Below are 22428 nucleotides of genomic sequence, written 5' to 3'. Positions count from 1 at the left end.
TCCACCCTGTATAAATTCCACTGCCTTGGTAAAGGGTATACTGTGATTGTGTATGAGTGGAATGAAGTTACATTATTAAATTATATTTCCTTTTTCCTATTCTATAGGCGTCCTGACATGAAGCCCCTGCACACGATGAGGGTCCAGGTGGCCCTGGCCCTTGGGTTGCTGCTCCTCGCGGCGACCAGCGAGGGGCAATCCAACTACGCGAGCCACGGCAACAGCATCGAATTCGAAGCGCCCTCCGAAGAGAACAACTTCGGCCTGCCTCAGCAAACGATCCTCGACGGAAAAGTCACCAAACTCGACGACCTCTCCCCCGTCATATTCCTCAACAGGACCAAGGGGGCGCTCAACTGCGCCGCTGGCATCATGCAGGTTAGCACACGCGTCATCATCGATTGTGAAAAATCCTAAGATTGGTTTTGACGCAGCTCTCCACTCAATTCTCCTATCAGTTAAGACATATAGAAGGGCAAATCGTCTGTGACTGAAAAAAATTTTGAAAAAATTTTGGCAAAAATTTTATATTTTTAAAGTTTTCTTTTAACCAAGCGATCTCATTAGATTTAATGCTGGGACCATGTTTTCGTTCTTTTTTTTCAATAATCTCTATGAATAAATAATAATGTAAATAAATAATTCAATAATCTCTTTAAATAATTTCCTTAAATTTATAAATTATATTGTATTAAGTATTCCAGTTAAATTGGTGATATTTTCCCGCAATACACGTATTTATCTCCGCTAATTTTTCGCTCTTCATCGGTATTTTGAAGATACCCAATCAAACCTAGTGATTTTGTGAAAAAATTGTAAGCAACGTCATGATACATTCAAAGTTAATCTGTTAGCCTGAAAATGATACTAATTAATATCATTTCATAAGTTTTATCACACTAAAGTAAATATTACGTGCGTTACCGATATTTTTTACCACGGTGTTCGTCTTAATTTTGGATAATACGCTTACATCCTCAGTCACTCACTAGCGGCTACTTTGACGTAGATATTACGTCACGAGCACCGAACGTGTTAACCTCCTCATCTAACCATTCTGTAAAGATACAATCTAACGATTGAATCACCCTGAGCACACTACCAGAGAAAGTACACTGATAGTTAAATTGTATTACGGCTTCGGTGGCAGCGGGGATGAGTCCTCGCTTTCAAACCGAAGGTCACGGGTTCGAGTTCCGCCTGAATATCCGAGGCATGTGTGGCTTTAAATATCTTATATTGGGAGCACCTGTAAGCAATATGAAAATTATTATAGCTAAAATATTAAGAGTGAAATATTCCTCTAAAACTGTTCATAGATCGTACATTATCACTCCACGAAGGTCTATTCAAAAATGCTTCCTCACTCTCTAAAGAAACTGTATCATCATCACAGGGCAACAGGCCTAAGATTGGTTTGACGCTGGTCTCCGCTCAATTCTTCTCTCAGCTAATCTTTCACGTCTACGTATTTCTTCTCTTTCACATCATTATACTTGCTCAATTTGTTTGAGCCCTTTCTTTTCCGTTCTTGCCATCAACTTGTCCCTCCAAGATTTTTTTCATCACGCCATCATGCCTCAAGATGTGGCCTGTAAGGTTGTTCCATCCACTTATCAAGGTTTTTATGAGGCTTCTCTTCTCTCCTACTTTTCTTAGGACTTCCTAATTACTTACTCGATCGATTTGCTTGATCCTCATCATTAACCTCTAATCCCATATTTCGTGGGCCTCTACCTATGATTTCTCAGCTGCACTTAATACCATTGAAAATACGACGGTAAAAAACATGTTAAGATTTTATGCGTTACTGATAACATGCAGTTAAAATATCTACAATTGACTCCTTAAGTATTTCAAATTGAAAGATACAAACATTACTCCCGTAGAAGACTGTATAAGACTGACTGAGATAAATTTCAATGGGGAATCACCAATATCAGCACTTAAGGTTTACCACTCATTCAGCAATAAAACTTTTTTAGGCACTTAAAAAAACTTTAAACCTTTTTCACCTCTCTTAGTCTTTTACTCAATCCTCTTGCTTGATCTACATGCTATAAAATTGGCCTCCAATCATTTTACTCAAGAATACGAGCACACATACTCAAAAAAATGTCGACTGTATAAGAAAATCACTTTTAATTAATTCATTTACTAATGATCTGAGAAGGTCCTGTTTATTGCGCTCATCGTCGGATATAAGTAACCAAGGGTAGAAGTCACAATAAAATGATTAAATGATACTAAGTAATCTAGAAAAGTGGAATTTTTATGGTGGAGTTTTACAGCCTCAGGGTGATAGAAACTAGAAGCGCTAACGATAAAAATTGACAACCGAATCCCTTTTACCAAGTCAGACATAAAGTCTCACGGTCCAGAATCAAAGAGGACATTTCAATCCTCAAACACCGACCGAGGAGTTCAATATCATTCGCCGACACCAGGAGCAGTAATAACAGCCCGCACGAATTCAAGTTTACAACGGTGCAATAAAAATGAAGAGGTAAGGTTCCATCTGGAGTCAAGAGTTCTTAGTGACTGGGCACACTCAATGTCTTTTTTCCTGGTGCCATTCCACTAAATATTGTTAACGACCACTGTTATTGTCATGCTGAATGCAAGTGCTAGCTCAAACAGCCCAGCCATTGAACAATAAAAAAATCTGGTATAAACAGCATGATATCAAGTTAAAGGGTTAATGAACCATCTGACCCGGAAAAGATCCCAGTATCACTAAGCTGGGGAGGTGTTTACCTGCTCTGGCAGAAACGTTAAACACCACGTTTGTATACTGGTCGGACGACTTTCCCGTAAAAGTTCATGGTCCATGGAAGCACAAAGCCGTGCAGAGAAAATATAAGTACAATGGAAAATGGTCACACGTGAAAATGGTATCATTTTCATCCACCCTTAACCTTATCCACCACCAACAGCACCGAGGCTTCCGTAAAAATGCTCTCATGAGACTGCCAACCCCTCAGAATATCGCAAAGCATAAGGTTGGGATACGGTAAAAAAAATAATAATAACCCAAGAGCACGCAACGGTCTTATTTGAAGAAGGAAATACCGATGATGAGGGAGAGATTAAAAATGTGGAAAGAAAAAACAGTAAACAACTCATACCTTGGCGACGGGGATGAGATTTTCACGCGGAACATTCTCACGGAAGATAATCAGTGCCGGGATGTCTTTTCCGTTAAGATATTTCTTCGATCAAAGGGGTTTCCATTGAATATATTTCCCGTAGGGGGTGAAAGTTTGTTTGGTGATTGGTTCCCAAGAACTTGCGGCACAATATTGGGCAGGAAATGCAGACTTTCATCTGGAGATTGAATATCAACTGGGTTCCCACTCAACCGTGAAAACCTTAAAACCGTGAATAAGACGTGAATTTCGTCTACCGTGAAAAAAAAACCTGGAAATAGCCGTGAATTTCGTCATAAAACCTTAGAAATATCTCAAACTTGATTGTAGAACTATGATAGACGGATTTAAAAAAAAACGATATTTCAATTATATTTCAAGGCCGAGTCACGTACATATACTGTCCACATATTTATCTGCACCCGTGTATTCGGAGCGCAACTATTAATTGGTCCGTGTGGCATGACAGCACATTGACCTTAAGCCTGCGATTGGAAGACTTTAACCCTGGCAAAAAAATTAGGCACTTATTTATTTCCCTTCCACCCTGCTCTCTCCATTTTCCCACTCACACCCTTTAGCCGGACCTGAATTTTGCTAACTACAGGTGACGTCATAGGAGATTAAAATTTCATTGCTGCGTTTGCATTCAAGGCATCTGTCCCGTTTGTTACATTTTTAGTTAACGTGCGGCCGACGATTGTTACGTGTTCAATATTTCTACCTAAAACACCTTATCTACAAACCGTGAATTTGATGACATTTAGACCGTGAAAACCTGGAAAAAACAGTGAATTTTATAATGTAGTAGGAGTAAGAACCCTGATGAAGAAACAAGACCCTTCCGGAAACAGCAGATAAAACTGGAGCGATGTCCGAAATCCGGTTTTAGAGCATCACAGAAAAATAATGGAAATAAAAACTCAGTCACAGATAAAAATCCTTCTTTTTTGACTTCAAAACAACGAGCTTTTAACATTCATTTGTGCTTATATTTGAGAAATATAAAGAGTTAAAGTGCAAGTAATGTATGAGTTCCGTAATTAAGGTATTCCAGTTTTTTTACCTCTATTTTCTTTGGCTTAACCTTGTGGAAGCTCTTTCTTTCGTTAATAAAAAGAAAAACTTATTTACGTTCCACCAATTTATTTTCAGGAACAAATAGTTTCGACGCAACGGTGTCATATTCAGGTCGAAACTAAGTGTACCTGAAAATAAATTGGAGGAATACAACAAAGTTTTTCATTTCATTAACAATTTCAGTTTTTTATCATTGCCAGCATGGTTTAGTAATCTATTTGCACAAATTGAATGACTATAGCTTTATTAAAGTCGAGCATCTTCATAAACGAGACTTTAAAAAATCTTCACCTAAAACAATGCTTGTCACCAAATAACTCAAAAGTACTTTCTAGTATGAATGTCTATAATTTAATTTTGGAATCCCAAATAGAACAATAAATACTCTATTAGCATATCAACGAAGCACTTACCTAACTACTAACTACCCTACATCACCGGGATGAAATTAAGCCATAACTATGAAACCCTACATCAAAGTCACTGTAAGTATCCTACGTCATTCCAAAACCAACTAATATCTTTAATTAGTGCGACGGCTTCATTTCTTTTATATTAGTGTTAATAAATTAAGTAACCCAACAGTGAAAATAATTGGATTATTATATAATTCTTGTAATTGTATTTTTTAAATGTGCGCAAACAGGTAATTGTATTCATTGGTATCAGGCTCAACTATGTGGAAGTTAATATTCGAAAATGAAAAGACGACTTCGTTGAAGTGGAAGTCAACGAAGTCCACTTTTCATTTTCGAACTGATTGTCTTCCACTAACAGTGTCTTTCATACTGTAAGTGCAGTTTGAAAAAAGGGGGGATGTATTTTCCTGATTTCTCCTTCTAAAACCAGGTTTAGATTCTGCAAGCAAATAATAATAGCCGGCCCTGGGAAGAAACTTACGACTTACTTTTAATTCTCTTTCTCACACGCAGGTGGAGCTGAAGTTCGATGTTCCCTTCTTCGGCATCGCGTATGCCGACTTCGATCGGAACAGCGCTTGCAGCGTGCACGGCAACGGCTCTCTTAACTTCAGGCTCGACCTCCCCCTCAAAGGATGCGGTACAGTACAGGTGAGTTGATACTTAGTAAAGGGCTCCTTGCCCTCTCTCCTCCTCACTCAAGGTAACCTGAAAGATATAATTTTTGTTTTTTTCCCCGGCGAACAATTGCAGTGAAGTTTTCTCGGGTTTCGCACCGGGCCAGGTCCTCCATTGGATTCCTGAATCCCTTAAGACGATGGGCGAGTTATCCATCGAAACGTTGGAAGGAGAAATGGAGGACCTGACCCGGTGCGAAACCCGAGAAAACTTCACTGTAACCTGAAAGATATGTATCACAAAATATTTGATGCCTAACGGAATATTATAAGATTTCCTAATTTTTTATCATCAGATATCATCTTACCGTATGTGGGCACCAGTGACGTAGCCAGGGAGGGGCACAGGAGGCACGAACCCCTCCGCCAAAATAATTAATTTTAGCAGAAAAATATTAAACCTAATAAACAAATGTATTCTACTCCAATAACATTTGTCAGCAAAACAGCTTCCCGACGATGCATCAATTGCGTAATTTTAAGTGCCGAAATAGCATGAAAAATGGTTTCTAAGGATACAAATGTTCTTACTTTCCCCAGAGGGGTTTCCATCGCCCTTACCCCCCGAATCTTGCCCCTCCCCAACACATCGTCCTGGTTACGCCCCTGATAGACAACAATATAGAAGCTAATTTATGGCTTGGGGAGCTTGAGTGGGAAATTATGCTTCAAGAAAATAGGTTGGCTAATGAGAGGAAAATCGAAATATTTAACATAAATATAACTTTATGGTAAAGGAAAAGAAAGCTTCCTCTAGCTTCAAAAACCTATTAATTCTGTTTTAAATTCCTAATATATATTTGAAGTGCATTAGTTACCATACTGAATTTCCTTGAATAAGCTCATTCAATGGGAGGGCTATTCAACATAGGCAATAAACAACTTCGAGTTATTGAGAAGTAAGTGTAAAGAATGTTTTATTTTAATTTGATCGAGAACTTAGATCCAGATAAAATGGGCAAAAAAGTATAACAAGTTTTTTTTTTATTAAGTGATGGTTGAAAATAATATGTCTGCATTTTTAATAAATTAAAAGTGATTACTAAAGGTTTCGCGGTCCATGTTTGTAGATTTATGGTTTTTTGGGAATATCCCGCGTCAGGTTATTAAAATGGCCGACGTTTCTTCTCCTATGCCGGAGACCTCATCAGGGCAAATGACGGAGGATGATAAAGTCATTTGCCCTGATGAGGTCTCCGGCATAGAAGAAGAAACGTCGGCCATTTTAATAACCTGACGCGGGATATTCCCAAAAAACCATACATCTACAAAAAGTGATTATTTTGGCGCTGAAAAATTCTCCCTTGACTTCGTTGCTACTGCAGCTATGCGAAGTTAGACAACTATACTCTCTCCTTTCGTCTCAGGAGTTGATGCGCAAGGGGGATCGGGTTGGTGTGGTGGCTAGAGTGTTGGCTTCCCACCTGGCGGGCCCGGTTTCAAATCCCGGCAGCGGCAGAGAATTTTCAGATACTGCCCGATCCCTGCTTGAATGTTGTGTGGAGGACATTTCAAGAGCAACACTCCGTCCGTCGGATGGGACGTTAAGCCGTGGTCCTCTTGGCGCCTTTCGATAAGAGCAAGCAAATGCCGACACCGGGTTTCTCTCCACCCTTCCTTCCATACCCTTCTGAGGTTCAGCTCAATAATGCCATAAAAGTACACATAATAAAATCCTGTCTTCTTATTTCCCATATGGAGGGTGAAAAAATTTGTGACAAAAAATTTTAACACAGGTTTGATCGCGATCTCTGGCAGGCAAAGCATTCGAAATCATGAGTTATCCAAAACATCCGGCAACAGGGCAATCTCGCTATTAATTGGAGCGGATTGTCAAGCCGTGGACCCCTTGGCGACTTTCGTCAAGAGCAAGCAAATGCCGACACCGAGTTTCTCTCCACCCTTCCTTCCATACCCTTCCCTCATGGCGCAAATGACCTCAGCTGTCGGTCGCTTCCTCCAAATACCATACCAGTTTATGCGTAAAATAAGCCAAGGATCAGGCCAACACTATTATTGAGGATTCACTTGCCTGCATAAATGTATGGATCTCAATTTATTTATAAATAAGTGCAGCAGACCGCATATATTTAGCAGGAATGCTGTCCGATGTTCCAGCGAAATTTGCATAATGAGAGGTGAAACGGCAAGCGCTGGCGTTTCTCGGGAATATTGCATATGAAATGTTTACCAGACGGATACTCCGCAAGCTTGTTTGCGCCGCAAAAAGATGAGGGTCGCCTTCAGGTGTAATAAAGAGGGTACTTTTAATTCGAGCAGAGATGCAAAGCCACGCCAGAAACTTCAAACTCATGATAGCACACATAACTTTGAAGGCTTCCTTTTCAATTTCACGCCTTCTTTGTGATGAACACATTCATTCGAAGCGAAAAGGAGGGAAAATTAAACTCAGTATGATGACCGTTGAAGCGAGAGCATCGTTTTAAATAAAACTGGCTTCTAGGTTCTATATACGAGGATATTTCCAGGCACCTTCGCACACCATAGAAGGAACATAAATATCATTCATAGACTTTGTTTAGAGTGAAGTGATCCTTATATTGAAAGAAAAGAGTGGAGGTTAAACGCAGGCTATAAATTCACCTCCTTTCAATCAAGGACTTTATACGCTTCAATATCTAGTCCAAATACATTCCTTTTACATAACCTAAAACTCGTGGATAAGTATACAAGAAATTCTCAGTGATTACATATCATAGAAGTGACATATTCACTTTACACTGAGGATTACTACCTTTATCAAATAATTCCCACAAATACCTTGATTATAACGATTAAATTTGTACTTACTGAGGCAGTATCAAAATCTTCTAGATAAAGAAAATAATCCAATATATAAAATAAATATATAGAGGATAAAAAAACAAATGCTCATCTACAATTGTACTCCTAGCACGACTCAATTACACCATCCTGCATAAGAATAAAAAGCATAAAATATCAAGAAAAATAACTTTAAGGTAATACGGAAAAATTAACTCTGAGAGCTTTTATAAACATTATGTTAAAAAAGAGTACATTAACAATCAGCTTCGTAATGAATGCGATTTCATGCCTTCCAACAGTTTTTGGTAATTTTGCTCCCTATCGCAGATAAAAACTGGTGCAATTAATATCAATGCCCGAATAGGAATTTTTAATTATACTGATTCCATTTACGGAATATAAGTTATGTAAATAGCTGTTTCAATTTGGAAATTTATCACTTATTACGAGATAAAAATTAATTAATTAAGCTAATTGAAACTATAATTATAATAATAATCAACTATTGGAATATTTCAACAATTAATTGAGGACGCATGTAAGCGCTTCAAGTGAATAAAGCACTCAGGAAATACAAATTTCCAGGATTTATTGAATCAATGTAATGAAATTCGAAAACTCAGAAAGAAACCATTATCATAAATTAATAAATACCGCAATAAATTGCACAATCATATGAAAACTACCTGTTATCATTATTATTAATTAGAATCCAAAAAGGAAAAAATAAGTGAAATTGTACGATCAATAAGTCATATCCATTGACTCATTTCTACGGCTCAGGCCAAATTCAATCCTTAAAAAGGCGATTAAATTGAGACTTACGAAGTCTCTGTATATTGCGTTTATAACTAAAAATCACTCGATGAAGTATAATACAATTATCAAACTGTTTTTTTTTGCAGAAGCAAAGCGTTTAAAAAGAGTTATAATATGCTTCAAGTTTTGATTCCTCACCGAGACCTCACCGACCCCTTGACGCGAAACGTAGGCGCTTAGCAAATGTAATTCAGAGCAAGTTTCAATTAGGTTCTCAGATGAATATTCTATCTGTGTAATCAATGATGGAGTAACTCAATTATGAGATAATTAATATATAAACGCACACGTAATTTGTTGAACGTTTGCTCAATAAATGCCGTAACAAATTGACCAAGCCCGCTGGAAAGGTGATTATGGAATTCACTTATGTTAGCATATGCAGTTCTTACGAAGCGTATTTTGCATAATGGATTATTAAGAGTTTTAAGATAAATATGAATTAATTTATGAGGCGGGAGATATACATTACAAAATCAGAGAGAGAGACCTAGGCCTCATATTGAGGATCCTCATCAATAAGTTATTAACGAAACTAACCCAATACCTTTCACAATATCGGTAATTAATAATAATTCTCGTGAATATACAGTCGTTCCACTGAATGCAAATCAATGAAATTCGATGAATCTTTCATTGACGTAATTAACTTCGAGAAAATTCAACACCAGAATTGCTAAATTTATGACAATAGACCCTCGACGTAGACACCATTTAAAAGATTTCCCCCTCACATGAAATGGCCTTGTGATTAGGCACATCGATGTAATCGTCAGATTAATGGAAACTATTTTGTAGACACTGAACACCAAAAGTATGGATGAAACATTTAAGGTATGGTTTTCATTAATATCACTGATATGCAACCCTCACAAAATTTGCCCCGTTCAAAACGAAACATTTACCAATGTGAGGAAGTCATAGTTTAAAAAACAGCAAATATCGTAATAAAATAGTCTAAATTATTCTTTAGATGAATTGTTGGAATCTACAGTAGTCACACAATTGGGACAAAGGAGTTTTTCATTGATAGGGAGATAACTCTTATCAACCTAATTTTTAATTTTTCGAATTTATTTCTTTTTTCAGAGCCCACAACGAGTTTTTACCAACAACGTTGTGGTACGCTTCCATCCTGGACTCGAAATGGATGGAGACGAAGTCATCACAGTTGTATGTCGCTACCCACCACCAGTGGCGCCACCTCCGGTCGGACTGCTACCTCGAATGTAAGTATTCGATATTTTGGTATCTTCCACCTACACATGCAATAAATCCATTCCTTGCTGTGATCACAGAAGTATTTTAATTTCAGGCTATATTCTGATTTATTCTTCTGAAAGGACATAAATATATGCGGGAAAGTTTTAATAAAAATCTTTAGGAAACTGAAAAAAAGTTTTCTTTCCCGGTCGCTTGAAGAAGAAACTGATTCCTATATTTCTACGCTAAATATTTTCGGAATTCATTAATATTATCATCTTAAGATTGTTGATGGCAAGAAGTAGTGGTCCATGTTGATACATTTCATTGATGGTTCGTGATTTGTATTTACAAAAAAAACTTGATGTCGAGGCTAGAAACGTTAAACACACTTAATAAATAAATTTACTCACTAACAGGTTGATGCTTTCAGATTTAAGCAGGATAAAAAAAAAGACATTAATAAATTCATGAATATTTTGCTTCCTTTACAGTGAGCTTCCACCAGAGGCAGGCGCTGTAGAACCGCCCCTCAAAGGCTTCCACATCCTCCTCATCGTCTGCGCTATCCTTTTCCTCACCCTTCTTCTCATCGGATTGGGATGCTCGTACTACTGCCTGCGCCACCGCAAGGCTCCGCTCATGCTCCTGCCGCCCGTATCGAGACCCGCCTCCTCTCTCAAGGGAACCCCTCTCTTCCCATCTTCGGCCGCCTCCACCGCTTCCTCGCAGTCGGACGCGACCAACCAGCTCTCCTCCGGGACCATTTCCATGTTCGAGGGCCTCAAGATTCCGAGGGCCCACGCAGGGTCCTCTCCACCGGCCCTGGCCCCGGCGCCTCTTGCTTCCACCGCATCGGACACCCTGCCTTCGGACTACCCGTCCGAGTCGCTCAGCTCCGAAGAAGAGATGGAGGTGGACTCTGGCGGTAGGATGTTGCTCGTGACCACGGCGGACGTCAAAGGAATCGACCGTCGGCCATCCACACTGAGCTCGGCCGGATCCTTCGAGAACGCCGGCTACCAGAGGGAGGAGGAGACGTTCACCGCCGCTGTGGTACCGCCACCGGCACCAAAGTTCGACGTTTCCGTCAGGGTTAAGAGAGCGCCGCCATCTCCGCCACCTCCGCCTTCCTCGGCCACATCAGATACCACTTCAATTTGCTCCTCGATGGTTGCCACGCGACAGACGGACAGGAACAATCTAGACACGATCATGGAGGAGAGCCACGTTGCGAGGTCCATGCCGCCTCCGATGCCGCTCCTGCAACCGTCACCTCCCGCACCCCCGACGACGTTCACGTACGTCCCAGAACTCCACCCGCAACCGTCCACTTCTCAGCACAAGATGTCGGAGAGGCAACAGCAGGTAAGAGGATGGGATAGGCTTAAAAACCTCATCGTCATCACTGGTCAACAATCCTTAAACATTTCTCGGGATTCCCAACAGGGTAAATACCTACTCCATTTTAGCAGACGTTCCAGGACCCTACTCTGGGCTCGTCCTCAGGCCTGCTGAATGTCTTTTATCGAATAAATTATTTTAAAGTCCGTTAAAATGGAGTATTTAACCCTGTGCGGATCCCGAGAAAAGTTTACCTACATTGTTCCCCGAGAAATAATCAAATCTTATTTCAATCCTAAGCTTGCCATGACGCATCACAGAATTCTCTAAGGCAAGGAAATGTCTAACGCACTATTAAAGTGCAGAAAAAAATGCTAGTCAAACTGCTGTTGAGGCCTGATATAAAAACACAAACAAACAAGTATATTGATCATAAAAAAGAATGAAAATCATTTTCACTTGAAAGTTTCATCACATTTTAGGGGAACCTAGACTAAAAAATAATGTTTTAAGTTAATACTACAGATCTGGAGACATTAAACCCAAATCGAAATCTCACGTATCGGTTATACGCCAAAGCTAATGATGGCACATGAAATTAAACTTTTCCCTGTTCATACGATGGTTTTTTTTGTCCATTTGTCTTAAAAATATTGAAAAAATTTAATGACGCATGTCTCTCACTCTTCGTATCTAGATGGCGCAATACTCCTACCGCCAGAAGAGAGAATGGACGGATGTGGAAGCAGCACGATCAATGAACGACGAATCCGACACCATCCTCCGAGGAGTGGACATCATTCCTCCCCCCGCAAACTTGAGAGCAAGCCCACCGCCGCGCTCCCTGGTCAGCCTGAATACTGAGAACACGGACACCCGCTCCGTCTCCGAGATCATCGAATCGCCACCCAGCAGGCCTTACTACGCAGCAAGCCCACCACCACCGCCAGTCCTCCCAACGGGAACATCAACCCTAATACGTAGCCAGCCGCCACCACCTACACACATGATTCGCAAAGAGGAGGAGATCATCCAGCAGACAGTCGTGACCGAGGACCTACCCGAGCCTCCAGTCGTGATCTCCAGAAGACCCGAGATAACTTCGCACGTGGTGGATGATGTGTTCCTGAGGACCGTGACGGAGAGAAGGACCATCGAGGACATTGAACGCCGCAGGAGGAGAGCCGCCGCAACCAATCCAGAACCTCCGCCGCCTCCGCCCCAGAAGTGGGACGTCGTCATCAGGAACTACCCAGATCCTAACCCTCCAAAAAATCCACCACCACCCTCTTCCATTGCCTCTTCATCCACCCTTTGCTGGGAGTCTGACTACACCGATGCCGCCACTTCCGACTACCACGGCCCGCCAGAGGACAGGACCCCAGAGCCTAGGGAAGCACCAATCTGGCGCGATCAAGCTCCGTTGGAAGAGCCGGTAGTATCGACTAAAGCTCCCAACTGGGACGTCCTGATCAGGGTTCTGCAGCCACCAGAGAGGACCCCGTCTGAACGGGCTCCATCCGAGGCTACGACCACCGAATATGACACGGCTCCAGAGACCGATACAGAGGACAGGGAAACGGAGAGCAGAAGAATCGAGGACGACGAGGAAGAGCTGGCTGAGATGGTTAGAACGACCCTCACGGAAGCCGACAAGGAGAAGTGGCGTCAGATCATCACCACCGAGTCCACTTTGAGGACTCTCCTCACGGAGGCCACCGTCAGGGAGGACTTCGAGAGAATCCGTAGGGATACCCGCTACAGGACCCTGTTCGAGCCACACAAGTGGGATGTCATCATTAGGGTGCTGGCGCCACCACCTTCGGCCTCCCAGCCATCTTCCTCCCGCGGGCCCAGGCCGCCCTACCGCAGGAGCAAGTCTACCGAGTGGGATAATAGGTCCAGGAGGTCATCCCTGCCCACATTGTACGAGTACGACTCCGACACGGGAGCTTCGTCAGTTTCCACACGCAGGAGAGGGGATGACGACGAGCGCGAAAGCAGGAGCAGGGCCCCGTCCTCTCCGGCGAGGTCCAGGAGGGGCGGCAGGGCACCTTCTTCTGTTTACTCAGACGCGCCCTTCTCCGTCTCAGAGGTAGTGGTCGCGGACCACTCCAGGCCAGAGGCAATGAGCGACGTTATGAGCGATGCTAGCGGTCACACTTCCGCGTCCTCATCATACTTTGCCCCGTCTTCTGGAAAGAGGGGTGCCATCAGGAAGGCCCTGCCCAAGGGTTACCGCAGGAGGAGGTTCGAGGACAGCGAAGAGGACGAGGAAGACGCCGTGGACGGCAGCATAGCTCGCTCTGCATCCCAGCCCTCGCTGGCGAGGAGCGCTTCCGAGTTCACGGAGAGGTGGGCGGTTGAGGGTCGTAGCAGAGAGAGCTACGCTGAGTTCGAGGATTTCTTCGAGGACGGGTCGTCTTCGCTCCGCTCTGGAAGGAGCAGGGCCTCGTCCGGTGCCATAGGTTTGAGGAGGGGAGGTCCTAGCGAAGGCGTAGGGCCCGGTGAAGATGTGGTGGGCTCCCTTAGGATGACCACGACCACGACCGAGGTGGAAAAGGTCAGGAGGGTCGTTCGAGGAGCAGATGTATGGGGAGGTTATGGGCAGGAATGAAGAGGGAGGTACTCCATAGAATCCTCTCCTTAAAAGGATACGAATTCTTCATAAATTGCGAATTTATATCTCATAAAAGAACAGAGCATAAATTCCAGTTGAAAATCTGTTTGGGGCTCTTTTGAATATAATAAATGAAAATGGTCAAATTGTGAGAAGCATGAAAAACCTCGCCGGTAAAATATAAGGGTTTGGGTGAAATATTTGTGCAATAAAATCGAAGAGAAAGAAGGCGGGAATATACTGCTATTATTTGGCCTTATTCAGACCGCTAGTAAGCTTTAAGACCAGAAAAAATAGGGTACATTCGATAATACCATAAATAGCCTGTGCTGTCCTTAGCTCTGACCCGGCTAGGTTCCCGCCGAGTTTTTTTTTTAACTACTAAGAGGATAATTATTCTCGTTACACTTGGAGTAACTCACAGTAATGAATTTTTCATCAGATATTAAGGTGCTCACCTCCGTTTAACGGAGCCTTTTAGCGAGGTCAATGAATTCACACGAGGAACGCTCTCCCTGCGATTTTGTTGAGTCAAGCCTCGCTTCCAGGCACTTGATTCTTGCCTTAAATTTCTAAGAAATAAGACTGTTAGAATATTGGAGTGCGTTTTTTAATGTGTGAGAGGAATGCTTAGACATGATATTTCGAGTCTTCCACGAGATCATACCACTAAGAAACATTAAGATATGAAGGTTTACATGTTTTTAGTCTCGAAAATACGAAGAGTGTATTCGAATAGAGAATATTTTGCTAATTTTAATCGAGCTAGTACTAAACACACATTACACGGATAGATGACCAGGCTATATAGGAGTGTAACAACTTTGAATTATATGCCGGAATCAAAGGAAATGGTTTATAAACTAATTTACTCCTAGAATATGTACCTTAAATAATTAAGTTAGTTGTATATAATGGAACTCGAATCTCATGATGGTGCTTATATTTTATAAATATATTTTGCATGAACGGAGTTGCTTCAGAAGTTCAACAAAATATTTTTTATAAATCGTTATGTGTAGCTCAAAGGATGAAAGATTGTGTAAATATTAGACTTTTAAATATGATAATTGAGACAAGTCTGCCATGAACGGCAGAGGAATGTAATTCCACGCTCTAGGAAAATTATTGAATCATGTTAAACAATACGCAATGTCAAATTTCCTTTTGTGAACCTACGTGTCGTTGTTGAGATGAAATATTATAATTTTTCTAAGAAATAGTAAATATTTTTGCATACTGGAAAAAAAGACCTCCAATGCCAGAGAGAACACGTATTTCGTGTGTATGTGATGTATCGTCGCAATGCTATATTTCATTTTTGGCTATTTTTATCATCAGACTGACAAGTTATCTCACGGAACTGAGTAAAACGTACTTTCAAGTATGAAAGCATGTTTTTTTATATGGATTGGATGCTTACAGTCAGCATAAAGTTACTGTGATTTGGATGGATATTACGTCCACACACTGACCATAATGGGAAGCCTTTCCATTCTTACACTCGACTGAAATGATTTTTCCTCTTCCCATAGGAATGAAGCTAATTTCTAGAGAGTGAGACTGTAGAGATTTCCCTAAATCTTTGCATGGACCTATTGAAGGTTAACACGATCGTTAATTTTTTTAAAGGCCGAAAATATTTCGGATTGAGGTGGCTACACTTTACAAAGGACAACCTCTTTTATCTAGAACAGATAATAAAAAACTATAATTAAATGAGTAGCTCTTCGCCTAATACCTAATTAGTGCTTGAGTTACATTCCCAACGTCTATCGAATTGCCATTAACCACTGGTTAAGTAAGTAAATTAATTTAGTTTAAGGTAAATTTCTTGATTAACATCCTATGTAGACCGTTATCGCTTCAAGGGCACTCGGCAATAAAACACCTCTGACAAAAATGCAAATGGAATAACTGGAAAGGAATCTACATTCCATATAAATCATAAACCATTAACTGCCATAAGTTCTGCAAATAGGATTCAAGATCTCATATTGAGACTTAATGGTTGATGAGGAGACAGCAACTAGCATAGTGGCACAGGATACTAAAACTTGGTAGGATTACAATGAAAATATAGAAAAAATGAATCCAATCCGGTTCCTGACTGCTTAGCAATCATTCTGAAGATCTTGAAAAGTCTTGAATGGTTGCTAAATAATGGAAACCAAGAGAATTGGTATAAAAATTTGTAAACTGGAATCTTACCAAGTTTTATACTCCTCAGTTTAATATGATTTGATTCAACAATGCAATTTGATGCCGGAGAATGCACTTTAAATAATAAAATGTCAGACTTGGAACTAATGTGCGATAGAAAGTATAAAAAACTGCCATAATAACAGCCTAAGAAGTCCTAAAGAGGATGAATATATGCGAGAAGAATATTTTTTATAGGGATAAAATGTTTTGATGGTCTAACAGGACACACCAACGAATATTTTGTTCTAGCATGTACCAGTGAAAGTTTTATGGAAGAGTTATAGGATTCTGGTAATTACGTGAATTATTCAAATATTTTTTTACAGGAGTGTTGTAGCCGCTAATGCTCTGTTAGTTATGATTTTTTTTACTAAATATTTTATCTTTGACTGTTAACATTACACATTATGTGCAAAATACAGTTGATGAAAGCTTCCACGCCTAATTCATTACGAAATATTTCTACGCTTGTAATTGAAATGAAAATAAATAAATTTTTAATATCAACTGTGTATGTTAATTTTCATGAATAATTTCCTTTCCAAGCAAAACAAATTATCCTTATGAGGATAAATATCAATATAAACCAATTTGAAGAGCCAGAATTAATTAATGATATGACAAATACTATAAAGTAGATGCTCAACATATCGGTATTCCATATCGATCTATCGAACCAGTGGCTATTCAACAGAGTAAACTTGATTTGAATGTTAAAAAACAAATTATCATAATTGTTTTAATTGTCCTTAAATTATAATCCCTTTTAGCGGACGGTGATTATTTCGGACGGACGCTTTCACTCAGTAGGTTTTCGCAGGTTTTTCACGCCCCCCTTCTTGTGTGGGCGTTTTCCTGCAGTGGGTTTTTTCGCTGAAGGATATTACACCCTTATCCTCATGTTTTTTCCCACAAACAGAAATCTTTTTTACACAAAATTTTCACATATAGTTGTTTATATTTTTGACATTTCATAAACAGTGTATATTGTACATTCTTTGTGTTGTAAACGTTTGTCTACCATTTTTTAATATGCTTGCATTGACGCTATGGAGGGGTTAGGTGGAAGAGGGGACTTTTTAGCCTCAATCTCGCCCGAATAAAGATATTTTATTATTATTATTCTTATTATGGCGTGTAAGGTAATTACGTGGTGAGATACAATAGCGTGAAAAAATAAAATGCACTTTCAGAAAAAAGGAGCGAGGACTTTATCTTACCCAGCAAGGTTAGGAGTAGGTAAGTACTCCCTATAAGGCTCTTAAACCAAGATCAGGAAGAATGTATGAGCAAAAATCAAGGATTCATTAGAGTCAGTTACTCGTTTTGACAACCCTAAAATAAATTAAATGCAAACAAAAAGCACATTAGTCAACGTACGTGAAGCCAATAGCATGCCAGGAGAAGTCAAATGGGTAACGACGCCACCTATTGCTAATTTTGTGGAATATAATAATGTTTCTTCCTTGCCTACCACTCAACGGACCATTAATGAACCAACGAGACATGATGATGCGCAACAAACCAACAGGAGTAAACAGCGGTGATACAAAAGGTCGAGAAGCAAAATTCTTTTCAACTAATTGTCGTTCATTACGAAATATCAGAAAAATGAAAAGTTACTTGTTCATGCCCTTTGCATAAAAATATTTGAGTTAATTTTCATGAAAAAAAACTTGAGCACATTATTTGACTATAGATTTTATAGATTTATTAGCCACGATTAAATGACGCACGTAAGGGAGATTCAAATTTTAGCAAGGCTTTTTCAAGAACCTAACCCTGAAAATGGGTCATAGTGACAATTAGGGAAAAATGTAATCATACAACCAATAAAATTAATATTTCCTATTTAATTTCAAACCATTGGGCCGATCTAGACAAATGATCCTCATTAATGACGATAGGATCATTAATGACATGAAATGGGTGACTAAGATCCATGAATACGCCGTCATCACTTCAATTAGTAGGGCCTTGAATGTTTCAATGAAATGAGATTGACCTCGCACATTCAGGCGTGCAAAATTGATTCAGGGTTCGGCAATAAATACGTGATTTTCTATTAAGGGCAAGCGGTCAGAAAAAAAAAACCTTTAAACTTTCATTCGTAAATGCTGCGAGATTGGTTACAAACCACTATGATGCATTATTTTTCATATAAATACTGAAATATCCAATTTCAGATTTTAAAAATACGTTCCCCCTTTGGGGTCATGAAAGAAGAATAGCTAGATAAATGAAAGAGTAGGACACACTAAGGAGAGAGCACATTTCTACAACCAATGAAACCCATTAGATGTTTTTAATAATAGGTTTGACGATGGTGAAAGATTTTTTTACAAGTGTACTATGTAGAGTAAAACGATTTTTGTGTAGTGAAGATGAATAGGCTCTAACCCCGTTCAATCAATCACCAAGAGATGGTACATTTATGTACTTTGCAAGGGGAAGTATATTATAATGCCATCTATTAGTAACTTGTTGTAATCGTTAAACATGATCCCAAATTAACCCCTCCTGCGGAAGAACCCCTTAAAATGGGTGTAGCGTAACCGTATTGTTGATACATACTCAAACTCTCGTTTATTATTACTCAAAGATTAATTGTTTCAGACAATTATAATCGCATTCTTTCCCGGCGTATAGAATTGTGGAAGGTTACACGGGATTTCCACCGGGTCAGGTTCTCCAACTCCATCTCGGCCGACGTTTCGATGTGCGAGTTGTCCATCGTCCTCAGGGGATTTGACATGGAGGCTGGGTATGAAGACGATAGACAACTCGCCCATCGAAACGTCGGCCGAGATGGAGTTGGAGAACCTGACCCGGTGGAAATCCCGTGTAACCTTCCACAATTATAATCGCACATTTCGGCCAGCCTAAATTAGTTAATGTCCTTAAACATCCAGAGTATAAAATAATATGTCACAAAGACAGGATACCAAGAAAACCCGTTTTCATGGTAACTGAAAACTGCATTCAAAAAGTGCTTGCGTGGCCAAAGCCCATTAAAAAAGGAGTTGCGACCCATTGATTATGCACAAAAAATGCTAAACATTGCCTCCCCTACCACATCCTGAGTTTTTTCAGGTTCTTTCTGAAACACCCTGTATATAATACAATTTGCTTTCCAATTGGTTTGCGTTGTAAGCATTAACATGTGTAACTATTTCTTTCAGATTGTGGCTAAGAGACCTTCCTCTCTTCGATGCTTGGTAGTTCGTAATAAATTTACCTAATTTACAATCAAACATAGAAAATAGTTCACATCCTAGTTGCTACGGTAGAATACAAAAGTTTGCTCATTCTCCGCCTAATACACCTAAAACAATGTAATCCATTACTTATTTCTTGAATTTTCAAAATTCAACTTATCAAATCGCAAGAGAGTTTATTTTTACATGTTGAAGCCCAGGAATCCATTGCTATTCCTGATGCAAATCAGGAGTCGGACCATTCTCCACCTAACAAGCCTAAAATAATTTCATCCATTTGTATATTTATGCATTCTCAATTTGCAAATGATCCAATAGTAAGATAGTTTATGTTTACATGGTTAAGTCGACGGATCCATCTCTGTTATTCAAGCTCGCGGCGCCGACGCAGTAGGTCGCAGAGACAATCTTGCGGTGAAGTTCTACTCATGGCTCCCAAAACCCCAGCTTCCTCCATTTGTCTCCGCTCCCTTGTCAAGCATCAGGAGCAGGCGATGTAATCGCATTCTGGGATTTAATCAGTGGAGTACAGCTTCAACCTCATCATCAGAACAAATCATTGTTGCAATTATTTTGGCGCGTTCATCTTTAACGTACAGTCACTCACAAAAGTTTGTGGCGCCACTTCTGCTTCTCGAGAAATTTCAGTTTCCCTCACTCTTTTTGTTTTCCTTGGTCATTCGCCGAAAATATTTCGTTTACCTATGAAGATAAATGCACTCAGAGGGAGTAGTTACTTGCAAATTGATCATTCCGTTTCGATTCATATCGGATTTAATGATTATCTCGTGTGCATTTACGGCGAACTTGCCCACTGTTGGTTTGCATTGCCCGTATTATAATACCGCGACCCCGAGTAGTTGCGGTGGACTAGTGGGGTAAATGCGACTGGTAAAGGCGACTGCTATGGTGGAGGTAGTGAGTTTGAGTCCCAGATGCGAAAATATTGGTTATATTTTTTTCAAGTTGTTCGCTCGTTTTGTAGGTATGTCTTTATGGATTTGAAATCATGTTTAAATTGCTGAAACAGCATTACATACTTTTTTAACGATAATAAGTCGTATAAAAGTTAGACGTATGTTGATAAAAGTTGGGTAGGATTAAACGTATAGTTTCTATGAATGCTCAGTAGATTTTGAAGGTTAGGGATTTGCAAAAGAGGCTAACCGCAACCCGGCGTTGAAGGATGCATAAAAAACAAGCGTCGCGTTTTTTAGCATAATTGTTTAAGACTGGCCGCAAAGGGTCATGAATATCAGTTGATAATTCCAAATTTATCAATTGCTTTAGGTTGCTGTAGGTTGTTAAGATTTTCTGTAATGAACACCAGATCGATCACCCGCCTTGTGAGGCAGATGATGGAGCACAGACGGCTAGCTGGTGGTAGATATTGGTTAATATCCTGGCCTCGGCGTAAATGTGCTCGTGAAAGACCGGCGGGAAAGAGTCACTATTTTCCTTCATTATTAACCACACCATGTTCCGGGAAACTTAAAAATAAAGATAAAGCTTACGCAATTTTTTAAATTTAGCTTAGCCTTGTAAATGAAGTTCAATGGGTAATAATTTAACAGGAGATATAATAACATAATTTGATAATAAATAATAATATTCAAAATCCCTACGAATTCTTTCACCGGCTGTCATTTACAGATATATCCAATACCATTTTGAATTACCTTGTATCATAATGTACAAAACAATGGACAAATTTCTTTACAATTCACGACTTGAAATAATGTGTATTCCTTATCCTCCTCAGTTCTTTTCTTACTTGCTATATACTACGAAAATGTTTCTCGTCAGCGAAAATGTTAAAGTGTCAAAAAGCCTATTCGCTAACCATATTTTCCCCATTTTTATTTACTATTTATTTTTTACATTTTTTTCTGGCGCTCTTACATAATCTTACCCGCGCGGTATCCCGAGAAGATTTTTCAAATATATTTTCCCCGCTGTATAATAGCCTCGAAATTTTTTGCCGGTCTGTTAACATGGCATGAGAGCGAGTTTGTGGAGTTGAATAATATGTTACATCACTCAACTTCTAACTGTTGCGTAGTTGCATCCAAATTGCGCCTCCCTGGATATGGAAACTACTCTATCGACACAGAGGGTTAGCCTCGATCAAATCGCGAGTCCTGATGTCGTCGCAATCGTGGGTGGTTCGAAGTCTGCCACTCCTTCGCCTGTCTAACAGCGACTCGTCGCCTTCCTTGAAACACCTAACCCAGTAATAAACAGTATTCCGGGACAAATTTAGCAGCCTAGCTATTTCGGGAACTGTTTTGCCCGCCCTCTACCATGAATATTATGTGTCCGCGTAAGGCTAGACTCAACCGCGAGCTGCTTTGCTATTCCAGAGCTCGAGGTTCAAGACTGGTTCAGAATTATCGATGGTGTTATTCGTGAAACACATGCTTTCCTTTAGTTCGCAGTACCTTTTTACATGTTTCCCAGGTACTTTTCCCATAATTACCGCTTCACAACTATAGTAGTCTTCAATTTTCTCATACTGGTAATTCGTGATATTAAAAAGTGGTAAGAGCGTTAGATTGCTGTGATGAAGTCTCAGATTTGTTTTGCTAAATGTTTTTGGTCATGAAAAACTGTGACTTCCATATATTGACTGTCATAATTATTATTTAGAACTTACCCATAGTTTATAAAGAGCTTCAATGTGTTTTTATACCAATATGTGAGAACAAGTTAAAGGAAGACCGGTGAAAATGAATACTTTGACGTGCCTTTTCATATGATTTTCTTTTTTTCCGCTTTGCCATGATTTACAGTTTCACGATTCGCGTTTCCAGGATTATCACTTGGAAATTTTAAAGTAATCAGTCGTTAGAGCTCGATTGAATTAACGTGGCGACATGATATACACGTTAATTTACTATCTGAACC

At 39.9% G+C, this 22428-nt stretch overlaps 1 protein-coding gene across 1 annotated transcript in view; it reads left to right on the top strand.

Moving 5' to 3' along the window:
* The window catches only part of LOC124164855 (proteoglycan 4), an 83125-nt gene extending 66315 nt beyond the window's left edge, over nucleotides 1-16810 (top strand). Inside the window, exons 2-6 of the mRNA XM_046542062.1 lie at nucleotides 108-378; nucleotides 5162-5299; nucleotides 10021-10160; nucleotides 10629-11502; nucleotides 12176-16810. Of these exons, the coding sequence (XP_046398018.1) occupies nucleotides 118-378; nucleotides 5162-5299; nucleotides 10021-10160; nucleotides 10629-11502; nucleotides 12176-14095 (3333 nt within the window). The 5' untranslated portion in view covers nucleotides 108-117 and the 3' untranslated portion in view covers nucleotides 14096-16810. The remainder of the gene's footprint in view (nucleotides 1-107; nucleotides 379-5161; nucleotides 5300-10020; nucleotides 10161-10628; nucleotides 11503-12175) is intronic.
* Nucleotides 16811-22428: the final 5618 nt, after the last annotated feature.

This window comes from Ischnura elegans, chromosome 9 (assembly GCF_921293095.1).
Source record: "Ischnura elegans chromosome 9, ioIscEleg1.1, whole genome shotgun sequence".
In the NCBI taxonomy this organism is placed as follows: domain Eukaryota; kingdom Metazoa; phylum Arthropoda; class Insecta; order Odonata; family Coenagrionidae; genus Ischnura; species Ischnura elegans.
The sequence above is the reverse complement of the archived record's forward strand: the minus strand, read 5'-3'. Positions and strand labels throughout refer to the sequence as shown.